The sequence below is a fragment of the Athene cunicularia genome (assembly GCF_003259725.1).
Source record: "Athene cunicularia isolate RWA chromosome 1 unlocalized genomic scaffold, athCun1 chr1_part2, whole genome shotgun sequence".
Classification (NCBI taxonomy): domain Eukaryota; kingdom Metazoa; phylum Chordata; class Aves; order Strigiformes; family Strigidae; genus Athene; species Athene cunicularia.
This window is the reverse complement of record NW_020799092.1, coordinates 70021483-70034844: the sequence shown is the minus strand read 5'-3', so window position 1 is coordinate 70034844 and position 13362 is coordinate 70021483. Positions and strand designations below refer to the sequence as shown.

The following is a 13362-nucleotide window of genomic DNA, read 5'->3' as shown; positions in this document are numbered from 1 at the left end:
GGGGGGAGTGGGCGGGGGAAAGTACAGTTTGCATTTTCCTGGGTGCCTATATACACTAGAAACCTCACATAACTATCTTCACATAGTCTAAACTTAAAGGCTTTTGCAAGTAGCTTGGAATGAAGACTTAATTTGTCAGCTGCAAAATCTTTCATGTTAAATCCAACAGCTACACTAATGCATTAATAGCAGTAAGATGTAATTAATAGAAACACATCAAGTGTGCTGTATTTGCACAACACATACAATGCACAGGTGCTCCCCTTGCTTACCTACAATCAGCAACAGCTTACCTGAGCAGTCATTATTCCCTTGCTTTGTCAAGTCACTCCAGGTTTTAAATTTTTTTTCATACAAAAGCAGAGCTTTTAGGCATGCTTTGCACATGAATAGTACTAGACCCAGAGGAATCTATCATTTCAAGGAGTAATCTTTTCAAGCCAAATTCAGATTTGCTTCTGAGGCCAAGCATCAGAGAAGTCAGATTTTACTAGGCTTAGATGCACTGCAGCCAGCACTTCATGCCTAGTTTCTTGGCCTGAAGCAGAGTACCTGTTCCAAGAGCTTACTGGGCTTTTTAACCTCCACAAGGAAAGAGGAAATCTGATGTCAAGCTGCTACATAATGTTAGGCTTCAGAATGCCTGCTCAATAATACAGCTGAGACACAACCTTAATGTTTTATTTATGGTACTTGCATTATAAACCCCATGGAGAAGTAAAGAGAAATCCAATTACTTTTCCACAAGCATTCACATAAAATAGAAGCAGCATCTATCTTCACTACTAACAAATCAGAAATATTCCTTGGAACCAAATCAAGGGAAACCTTTAATTCTGAAAGGCAATACAGCATGTCCCATAACCAAACTATTTATGAAGCTTGTTAATTGTTCAATAAAAGTGTTGACAGTAACCCACATAAATGAATACTGTAACAATGACTCCACAGCATTCATACTCTTGCTTTTAGGAGTCTTCCAGTAAGACTAGAGAACTTGAACCCCAACAGTTGTTAGGACAAAGAATGTATTTTGGGAAGACCCTAAGAAAGAAAATAAACATCAAAAGAGATGGCAATTGAGGTGTATGTCTGTTGTCTAACCACGATCAAGATAAGCAGTAGGGAGAGAACAAAAATTATGCTGGTGCAAAAATAATAAGGAATAAGGTATCTGTACTTAAAACAGTCTGGAAGTCTTAGTTCTAAGCAACAATCACATCCAAGAACAGACTTCTAACGGTTCAATGAGAAGGTATGACAAAGTAGACTCAACTGTATAGCAGACCATGGAATCCCAATAAGTGTCCCTAAGCAACACAAACCTGTATTTTCTAGGAATAGGTTAAGTAGACCTAAATCTTCCTCTTCAGCCTGCTTCTCCCCCAAAAGAAATCCACAAATTGTAAATCCCTTGCAACTTGAGTATGAAGTAGGAAATAAATTATACAACAGGACTTTCAGTAACACTGAAAGCACACTCAGCAACTAGGCAATAACACCAGGTTTGATTTGTAACCTGCAGTGAATGTTCAGCTCAGACAGGATTATAATTATCATAGAAAGACCTAGATTTTATCTCATCATTTGCATACTGTTAAGAGGCACACTTGACTTCCACTATCACTTACAAATCAAAGATTGAAGAGGGTATACAAATGCTGAGCCTTGTTGAAAAAGCTCAAGAGAAAGACTGAAAGAATCCTTTATTGAAGACTCATGAATAGCATCACAGGCCAATGAATCTTCCAGTTTTATCAGAAGCAACACATAAGTAAGGACAGAGAACAAGTTGAGACCTTTTAAAGAGTTTATTTTCACATCTTGAAAGCAATTAGCAGAGTCAATGGTGAAAAGTTCCAGACAAAAGAAACCACAGAAATATCCTATGACCTCCTCAGGCAACAGCTGCAAACAAATCATACCTGAACAAACTGAAAATACAATGTAAATACAGCTGAGGAAGGTTTGAAATAAATTAAAACTTAACTATTTCCCCTTTAGAAATTACAGTACTGTAACAAAACTAGTGTACAGCCTGAGGCAGGAACAGTTGAGAATACCATTTTAAAGGTACAAATTCTCATGTTTCCTCCCTCAAAGCCCAGAGAATAGATAAGCAAAAGATGAGTTCTCCTTAAAGTGTAAATAAATATTGAAATAAAGACAAAACAAAATGTAATATAAAAAAAAAAATCTATGTTGAAATGAGAGCCATTCCATGGATCACTTGGTCTTAATTTTCAGTTCAAATGTCTTCACTTTATGAATAAAAACAAGTATTTTTGGGTCTGGCTGGCAGAATTCAAACAATTCTCAAACATTCTGCACATTAGTCTCCTCAGTGATAAATATTCCATTTCACAGCTTTCAATGGGATGCAGAGATAAAAATTAACCTAATTATTTTAAGATTGATCTTAGAACAAAATCAACTGCAACTTCACTACGCTAGCTCTGCAAAGTCAGTAAATTTAGAAGGATACAATAGTCACTGTAATTAATAAACATGATTAAAATTGCCTATGGCATAGATAGGACAAGTGCAGCTCTCCAAGTTCAGTCTCCATACTAACTGCTGCCACCATATGATGCTGCCCAATAAAGTTGATACAGTTCAATACAGGCTAGAACTCTGAGACTTATCAAAATTCCACATATTATCTGAGTGTCTTCTCTAATACACAGAATCAATCCCCTCCAGCCATCTGTAATTTCAGTCCAAATCTCACATTCTCAACCAAGAAACATGAACATTCTTCACAAAAACACTGCTTTAAAACAAACGCCTCCAACATTAAGCAATTTACAGTCCACATGTCAGAGAATAAACAACCAGTAAGTGAGGCTGGCAAAGGAAAAGACAACAAACTTGTTCTGTTGAACAAACTTGGAACACTCTCGTACAGCTTTTTTGAGGTTTACCAGTAGCAGCTACCACTGATTCAGAACCTTAGGTCTCTACTGCATTTGCAGGGCAACAGCATCTCAGAGTAGTAAAAGGTATAGAGATGTTTATACAAATCTTTCTATACCCACAGAATATTCTGCAATTAGCTTTCCCTAGTACTACTCCTAACAAATTTTTAAAAAAAACAAAGGGGAAAAAAAAAAAAAAGGCTTGAGCTGCCTTCTTGATGTGCTGAGGGAACAGGAAGACATGAGTCTCCAGGGAAATAACATAACCCAAATGGTCAGTGATCAGTACAAGAGAACATCAAGTACCAACAGCTATTACCTCCATATGTCACAGCACTGCAATTGCCACTGCAACACTTAATTTTCACAATGATGAAAAACTGAAGCTTCAGAAAAGGAATTAACAATTTTAAGTTCTGTATGTTAATGAGAAGAAAATCTGAGTTCAAAGTAAAGTGAAGGGGCAATTTGACTCAAACAGGGAAGACAAGTTTTAATTAAAAGATCTTCATTCAAAAAAACCAACATATATAGATGTATCAGTGACTAGAAGCTAAAGTCTGACATCCCTTGGCCATAAATGATCATATTACAGTTCCTCTTTTTTTTTGGTAAAGAAAGGCACAAGTTAGTCACAGGAACAACTTACCAAATAGCAGTGGTCCATTACTGGAACTTTTTCTGTGGGTATTTTGTTTTGATGTGCATGTGTTTGTTTCGTGGGTGGGGTTGGTGGTTTGGGTTTTTTTAGGAGGGTTGGGGGGCAGGGTTTAAAGAAGTCCTAGTCTAAATAAAAGGTTAATTTAAAAAAGGAAAAGGAACAGCATATGTTGTTCTGAAGGAAATTAAAAAAACGTTTATAACAAACCTTTCAAAATTAATCAAAATTATAAAATATTATATGAAGCCACCTAAGCATATTTACATTTCAACGACTACTTTCCCATTTTAGTAGATATTAAAAAACATCATTCGTGGAATATAAGCTTCAGTTTCATTTAAGTTGAGCTGTTTGCTCTCCCCTTTTAACAAAGTTGTTTTGGTAAGGTATAATCAAAGATTAATCATGTATTACGTATGAGGATTTATCTAACATTTCATCTGATTCTTTGGGTTTCTTTTGTAGATTATTTTTTATTATTGGATCGAAACAGACACAAATTCCTGTTATGTACTTTGAAAAGGGAGAAAATGCCACATCTGAAGAGGTTTTATACCAGTTGTTCCAGTGGGAGAATAAGTCAGTCACGATACCATGAATCACATCTGAAGTGACAGAAAAGAACACTTAATAGTAATATAAGATACCAACAGAAATATGCAATGAAACAGGTCTCTCCAGGAAAATACCAGTTCCTCTACTACAGATTTAAATTAACACTTCCTGCTTTATCAGCATATCACTCACACCAAAATCCTTGACATCATATAAAACCCTAAGCAATGCACTAGCTTTCTAGTCAGCCAGCCAGAACACAAGTTGGATGACTGATGTCTCTCTACTCACTCCATTGTCTTGAGACAGCTGATAGTTATTTCTCCTTAGCCCCACCCTTACTACTGCTGCAATAGCTTCCTCGTGGCATTCAACACCCAAATAAGTCAGTGGTCCTCAGAGCATTATCTTATTGTTCATTTGATGAATTACAGGGACTAGCTCCGAAGAGCAAATTCAGGTATCTCCACGTATATCATCCACATCCATGTTTTCCACTGGTTTGTTTAGGGTTTTTTTAACAACTACGTTAGGGACAATTATGATTAGAGCACAGCAATTACTACATAGAAACTTTTCATACATACAAACATTTTTGTAGCATAGCAACCCTTAGAGTCTTCTCACATCTTTGCTGATTGTACTACATCCTAGTCTTCTTGCACACACACACAAAGACTTCCTATTCCTTTACATACCTCTAAATACACTAAAACCAAAAGGAAATTTTAAGTCATTTGTATCCCAGGGTGAAGACAGAAGAACTATGTATCTTTTCATGAAGTTTTTCCCCTATCAAAACACACTTTTGACAGAAATACAGTGCTCAGGAAATAACTAGTCACAGACTAATGTTTGTAAATAACTCCTACTAGGGTTTAATAAAAAAAAAAAAAAATCAAGCACAGCAGGAATCAGCTAAGGAAACTCAAGTAAGTGTTAGGCTTGCTCCTTAGCCTTCAAGCTCTAATGCCTAAAGAAGAAAAGTCTATAATAATAATAATGATAATAATAATAATAATAATAATAATAATAATAATATAGTTATTTTTCATTCTTCTGGTTGGTTGACCCTGGCTGGACGCCAGGTGCCCACCAAAGCTGCTCTATCACTCCCCTTCTAAGAGAATATGGTACAAAAAGCTTGTGAATCAATAAAAGGACAGTAAGAAATCACTCACCAAGTACCATCATGAGCACTGCAGACTAGACTTGGGGAAGAAATTAATTTAATTTGTTACCAATCAAAATTGGAGTAATGATAAGCAAAAAATAAATCTTAAAACACCTTATCCCCACTCCTCCCTTCTTCTGAAGCTTAACTTTACTCCTACCCCCCCCAGCGGTGCAGGGGGATAGGAAATGGGGGTTGCACCAGTTCATCACACATTGTTTACACTGCTCCTCCTTCCTCAGTGGGAGGACTCTTCACACTCTTCCTCTGCTCCAGCGTGGGGTCCCTCCCACAGCAGACAGTGCTCCATGAACCTCTCCAACATGAATTCTTCATCACGAACTGCCCCAGCGTGGGTCCCTCCCAGGGGTGCAGCCCTTCAGGCACAGCCTGCTCCAGCGTGGGTCCCCCGCGGGGTCACAAGTCCTGCCACAAACCTGCTCCAGCGTGGGCTCCTCTCCCCACGGGGCCACAGGTGCTGCCAGGAGCCTGCTCCAGCGTGGGCTTCCCACAGCCACAGCCTCCTTGGGGCACCCCCTGCTCCAGCGTGGGGCCCTCCCCGGGCTGCAGGTGGAGATCTGCTCCTCCGTTCCCCTCCCTGGGCGCAGGGCACAGCTGCCTCCCCATGGGCTGCCCACGGGCTGGGGGGAACCTCTGCTCCGGGCCTGGAGCACCTCCTGCCCTCCTGCTTCACTCACCCGGGGGCTGCAGGGTTGTTTCTCTCACATTCTCACTTCCCTCTCTGTAGTTGCTGCTGGGCAGCTCCCCTGCATCCCCCATCTTATTAAAATGTTATCACAGAGGCACTATCACACTTGGCCAGTGGTGGGTCCATCTTGGAGCCAGCTGACATTGGCTCTGTCAGACATGGAAAGCCACCCCTGTAGCCAAAACTCTTGCCACACAAACCCAGTACAACTCTACTAAATAAGCCAATGCCACGTGTAGTACTTTTTAAAATACAGGTATCTGCAGGAATAAGTATCCCTGTTTGGAGGAAATACAACACCCAAGGAATGAAGAAATTTCAAAATGTCTCATTCAAGTTCACAATATGAGTGTCACCACAAAGTCCATATTCTTTGCTTCTCATGTCACAGAGACAGTACATCCATGAATGAAATGTAGCAACAGCAATATGTTAAAGTGCTACACACAGACAGGAAGAACTCCATTATGAAGAAGAGTTCCACCTCACCTTCCTAAATGGCATCTGAAGAATGTTTTCCCTTTTCAGTGAATCCACATGATTAACTCAAGTAATTCAGAGCAAAATGCATACTTCCTCCTCAAATCCAAAAGTTTCTACCTCTTCTGGATGTTGGGTTAGATACATAAGTAAAGAAAAAATGAAATATGTACTGTATTTATAAGTTGAACAGCCATTTACAACAAAAAGCTATAGTAAGTTTTCTGTTTCCTAACTAGGTAGGTACCTTCTTGTAATGACTGCAGTGATTTTCTAAGTAGTAAGTAAAGGAACAAATTCATACACCACACCATTTCAAGTTCAGAAATTCAACCAGATCTTTGCCTCTACTACAAGCTTTCTAAAGACAAGGTAAATCAAGTGCATAGACAATGAGTCAAGTGGGAAAAAAACTGTAGTAGATTATTTGCAACTTGGTCGCTGTCACATTGTGAAATTTGCACCTTGAAGCGGATGCAGGAGCTTGAGCAAGTCCGTTTCAGCACTGAAAGAGACAAGCTTTACAGCCTTGTCAGATGCCAAAAGCTGCAGCTGCTTTGCATCAGTGTTCCAGATGGTAACCCACATTAGTAGTCAGTCATAGATTATGTTCAAAGTATTCTGCCTCTCTCTCCTCCCTTTGATTTAAGGGCTGTCACTGCACATCAGGCAAAATATTTACAAACTTCTGCTAACGGACACCATCAATATGGTTAACACCAACAGTATCGTAACTGAAGGGGAGTACAAGAACATCAGTCACCCTTCTTTCCTTTGGTGCTCTCATCCCTTTATACAAATACCCATAAAAAAAACCTCAAGACGACATGCTTATCTGGTTATGCAGATTCATGAAGTACGTTTACCACCACTATGTAACGGTTGACACCTGCACTTTTATTAAGCAGGCTTCCTGACTTAATGAACACAAAAAAAACACAGTATTTCTGAGACCCAAACAACAACAAAAAAAATCATGATAGCTTTCTCATTCCAATAACCAGTATTTGGCTGACATCCCTTTCAGTAATTAACATTTAAAATCCAAGATACAACTAAAGAAATCCCCTTACCATGAGAGAACATTTCCCCAAGCCCTCCAGTGAATGGAAAGGAACACAGACCCCTTTCAGAATCAAAAAACTTCCAAGAAATTTAAGTCTAATCTTTACAATTCCCCTAATCTTTGCACTTCTAAAGGAGACCTTCTACGTGCAGAACTGAATGAGCTAAGTTTAAGCTCAAGCACTGGGGAGTTGCATCAGAAATTGGTAGTGGAGAATATGACAGCTGCAAACAAGTCCTCTCTCTACAAGAGGTATCAGATCCGATGTTTCAGCCTAATGATCTTGTTTCAACTAAGAAAAATTATTTATTCTACAAGCAGAATAATTTTCTGCTGTGTGAATTACACACAGACCTAGATTCTGGGGTACAGGAGAGGCTTTGTTTGTTCTCCAGCTTAGTGAAAGATTTTGTTCTATGAGGCAAAGCTTCATGGTTATTTCATATAAATGAAAAGGGGACAGGGTCCCTCAGGGGAAAGATACACTGCTCCAAATTCATCTCAACATTGGATGCTTACATTAATGTCACTATCAGCTTCCAGAACTAAACTGCATATAAATCTCCAACATTCAAAGAAATTAGAGGTCTCTCTTCCTCTTGTATACCACAGTTAAAACCTTCAACAATTTCTAGATATTGCAGTTACAGAGGGGATATCTAAATAGAGATATATTAAAGAATTCTCTAGAGAGTGACTGAGAGGTCTCACAAGCATGAAAATGACTGCTGAATTTAAGGAGCTTGGCAGGGAGAAGGAAGAAGTGAGTCAAGTCACACAGGACAAAAAAAAAAAGCAAAGGAAATAGAAGTAAACAGATGAAGGAAATGTTTAGCAGAAGAAAAAAAGACAATCTAATTAGCAAGATGCACGGTCTCAACTCTAAAGAAGGGGAAAAGAAACGATCCAAAGCTTTCTCCAACCTACTTCAGCAAGTCAGACTATGAAATAAGCATCCCTGCAGATGCAAACTGAATTTAACAAGCCTGAAAAGTACCATTTCTTGAAAGTTTAAAACTCAGAAGCACCATGCAACCCAAAGCAACAGTTACTAGAATAATCACTGGTAAATGCCCACCTGAAGTCTAATCTATCATTCAAAGACATCACAAGACAAGACAGCCAGAGGAAAAAAAAAAAGAAAACCACTTTAAGTAAAAACAAGAGCTACAGTACCACATTCAGCATTCTTGCTCATTATTCGGAACCCTCATCTGCAAGCTGAAAATACCAGTCTCATTTTTTAATTGCTTGCACACTAAGGTAACCTTATCAAATACATCACTGAAGACAAAAAGCAGAGGGAAAGCAAAATTGTACACAGAAATAGCAAGAAAAAAGAAAAGATGTCTCATGCATCTAGACTGCACTTTACAGCAAGTCTATAGACCAAAGCAAAAAATTTTGGGCAGGCATCTGATGAAGTGAGTAGTGGCTGAGCTGAGCTTTGCACTGTTAAGAAAACCAATTTCAACTACGAACTGCTAGAGCAGAGTATCAGTTAAATGACTAACTGAATCAGTATAGTCATAAACTAGAACAGCAATTACTTCTGTCAGACTCACACCATGTTTTAAAACAACAGAAATAGTTACACAACTTCTAATTCCACTATCAGAATGTACTTGACAAGTGAAATTTAAACTTATTTTAAACAGCCTGATATGCGCTACAGGATAAATCGTGTATATGGTAAAACGTTCTTACAGGTTCTCTGCATACAGGATCATCATCGCAGAAGGGTTCACTTAGCTTATTTAATTGAAACACAATCTCTAAGGCCTGGTTATGATGGTTATGACTCTGCAAGTTAAAAGTCTTTCCAATGAATTAGGAGACCAGTGAGATCTGTAAATGAAGACTGTTCAAGGAAGAAAATACAAACATTTTCAAGAGCTTTAAAACAGATCATCCATCTTGGCTACAAACAACCTTAAGATCTTCCTATCACTTAGTAAAGTAGTACTTCAAAACTAGGGTCTCTTACCTAGCAATCATTATTGCAAACAAAGGACAAATATCAGCTCCTATAAACAGCTTTTTTTGGATGGTAGGTGAAAAAGGTCTTCTCACGATTTCCTCCTCAGTATCAATATCCCTTACCATTATCACAGTAATTAAACCGGAAACAGAAAAATGCTACTGGTACTACTCAGAATCTTAAAATGACAGTTTTTCAAGTCCAGATTTCACATTCGTTTACTCCACACCACTGCACACCGTGATTTCCTGTATTATCTTGTCTACACCAGTCTCAGCAATCCCAGAAGACAAATTTTGACTTTCTTCCTCCTGATGCCCCTAGCTTCATTCCTCATTTTCTCCAGTGCTATGGTCTGCGCAGGCCCTCCCTCTCTCTCACCAAGGTAAAGCCTTTCTCCTAGCATCCTAACTGCTATATGTAGCAGAGTACGAACACAACCCACTAATTAGAAACATGACTCCTCCCAATTCACAGATACTAGCACCTTATCAGTACGAAGTTCAACGGGGAATTCCACTCCACTCCATGTACCCACATGCAATGCATCTCCACTTTGGCTGTGAAGAGGAGGATGGAGCTTTTCCATCTTCAGTGCCTCAAAACCATCAAGGAGATCTCACCCGTTCCACCTGCTTATCTTTTGGTAATTTTGCCTCCTTTAGAGATTTCAACACCTCTAGTCTCCTTATCTGCACCATTTTCTCTCTGACAGGTTCAATCCAGATATGCATATCAGTTCTGAACGCTGTGAGAGAAAAACAATCCATACTGTCAATTCCACGTGGCTGCTCATTTTCCATAGCACCAAAAGCAAAAAGCTTGTTTAACTGCAGACTTGAGGAAAAGGAAACTGCACTTGCCTACATGAGGTTGACTTTTAGAAAGTATTACCAGCTGTAGATGTGACAGCTTCTATGAACTCATCTCATTATACCTAAAAGGGCATATTTTATTCCTTCTTTCCACCATACATTGTATGTGTGCGAGTCTGTTTTTTGTTATTATACAAAATCCTCTAAATTCACCCTGATGCTTATCTGTAGGCTGCTTAAATTTTTCACACTCCTTCTATCCTAACCCTTCCTCTAAGCTCCCTTGCCTTTGCTACGGCACCTGCGTATGTCTTTTGCCCCAAAACAAGATCAGAATCAACTCCCTTACGCAGCTTTTGTGTTCCATTTCCTCTCTTTCATGTCAATATCTCAAATTCCCTCATTCCCTGCTGCAACGAGTCCCTACAGTATCTTCTTCTAGTCTATGCCACAGTCCCACAAATCCTAATGCACAAGTCCTGCATATTGCACCCTCCTACCCTAATATACCATTCTTAGTCTTCCTCTGTACTTAGGATTCTACATGCCTTCCGCAGTCATTCTTTTCTTGCTGCACCATAACTGCATTTCTTCTTCCCTCTCTAAAAAGTAAATTATTCACAAGATTAACAGCACAAACCTGTTCTGTAATCTAGTCAAATACAAAACCACTTTTAAAAGGCTGGCTGCTGTGAGCAGAAGACTCAGTGTATCCCTCACTTTCTTACAGACTTCTCTGCAGAAATACACAGTTTAATGACTATAATGTTTTTCATTTATATAGGAAACTACACCACAAATTTCTAGTTATAGAAACCACTTCATCTAAACAGAAATCTGGAGACTCAGATGCCAAACAGGCATCATTTGCCTTGGAAAATTTGTTGCCTGTACCTAGGTTTTCAAGCAGCAAAAAGATCTGTTCTGAGCAAACAGCAACTAAAAAGCCAAGTACTTGTGCCCATCAGTGTATAAGTTCCGAGAAAATATCCTTTCCAGATACAAGGTACAGAATCTCCTCTTTAAAGACAAATCACTGCTTGCAAGAGTGTTCCATTAACAATTATTCAGTTCACACCATCATGGTATCATAATTTCTTTTACCAATGTGCAAAAAACATTTCATCCTATTATTGTAATATTGTTCTCAGATTTATTAACATGATTGTTTAACACTGGTAGGACATTGTGACAACCTGAGTGAAACTCCATAGCTTTGCTAGAAAGATACTGGTCGAGTTTCTTAGTGTCTATCCTTGAAGACAAGGAAGCTTCACCAACAAACGTGTACTGAATATCATTTCTGAAGACTTTTCCTAAGTCACCTTTTGTACAGGAACAAGAAAAAAAAAATCTAAAATCAAATACTTCAAAGCACCGAAATCACATACTTAAAGCTCGCTTATACACCAGCGATCAAGATCCCAAAACCAGTATGACACATGCAACATGCTGACCAAAAAGAATTATTAAAAAAAAAAATTACTCAAAGGTAAGTGAATCAGACACTAAGATACTAGTGGAAATTAGCGGAAAATGTAGCAAGGCAGACACACTATGTAATCAATACACAAAAAGGCATATTGACATTAATAATGGTTCTCTAGGAGCTTGGCTTATCCTTTAAGTACATGTATAGACCACAATCAAGGTACTATACGCCTACAGAACAGCTATAATTTATCCTTCCTTTGAAAGAAAGGAAACTTGCTTAAAGTAGATAATGGACTGAATGTTTCAAGCTCTCCATTATTTCAATGTAAATGTGAAAGCATCAACATCTAGTGTAAGGTCACCAGAGACTGGGAAAACATACACTGGAAATAAAAGCATATATTCTTGTATTTGTCTTCATATATTCATGCATTGTCTTTTACTTCCTACACATCTACTGTTGATCACAGTCAGCAAGAATCTAAGCAAGAATTTAGCCTAATATCTTGTCTTACCTGGTAGGGCCGTTTTTGTCCAGCCCCATTAATAAACTAACCCAGCACTCCTCCCCTTCTCCTGAAGGCCTCTAGCATTTCCCGGAAGATATTAGCCCAATGACTTAAGGAAATAAAGCAAACCTAAAGCAACAACTAAATGTGATTTCAAAAGTCTAAGTATCTAAATTTTAACTGCATACTCTCTAGAACTCGATGACTTAGCCTGTAAAAAAATAATAACCTAATAAACGAGACCATTCAGATTTAATTTTTAAATTGGTGGGGTTTTATAACATATAGCCTTCGCTATTTCACACACATACACAACAATGCCAGAAATTTAGTTTTATTCGCAGATCTCTAGTAAATTACTAGGCACCCTTATTTCCCTAATAGGTAAGAAAACCTAAGGCCTCTGGCAGCTTCTAGCTGACGCCATCGCTAATTCCACACCCCCTTTTTTGACAGGATTGACGGCAGACTAAGCCGCCACTGCCTTCTCCACAAACTTACACAACGCCAACGGTCTCCTTTCGGGGTCTAGCAGGCGGCCCACAAGCCCAGCTATCCCGGCTCTGCCGAGGGCAGGGCGGAGGGGGCGGACAGGTAAGGCCCCCTGAAGCGGCACTGTCCCGGGGCCAGCGTGCTGAGGCAAGGCGGGGGCAGGCAGCCATTCTAACGGCTCGACCCCAGCATCACAACCATTTCCTGCTCCCTCACGGCAGCTACAGCAGCTCCGGGCACCTTCACGTACAGCACCATACCCATCCTGCCCAGCCCAGGCTCGCTGCCCCGTCCAGACCTCCTCCAGCCCTCAGCACCCCCCTCCTAGCCCTCCCTTCCCGTCCCTCGGGCTGCGGGCAGCGAGCGATCCCCCCGGGCCGCGCACAGCCACAACGCCCGCCCCTCACCTTTCGGCAGCTGCAGCTTCACCTCCCCGTTCTCCTCCCGGGCTGCTGCACTCAGGGCCCCGCCGCCATCTCCCACCGCCGCGACCACGGGCAGGGCCCCATGCTTCCTCCTCTCCTTGTCCCGCTTCTCCTTGGGCCTCTTCGGCTTGGCGCTCCCGCCG

At 39.9% G+C, this 13362-nt stretch overlaps 1 protein-coding gene across 1 annotated transcript in view; it reads right to left on the bottom strand.

Moving 5' to 3' along the window:
* The window catches only part of RSBN1L (round spermatid basic protein 1 like), a gene marked incomplete at its 5' end in the record, with an annotated part of 59176 nt that extends 45815 nt beyond the window's left edge, over positions 1–13361 (bottom strand). The window contains one exon of the mRNA XM_026868013.1: positions 13202–13361. Coding sequence (XP_026723814.1) covers positions 13202–13361 — 160 coding nt within the window. The remainder of the gene's footprint in view (positions 1–13201) is intronic.
* Position 13362: the final 1 nt, after the last annotated feature.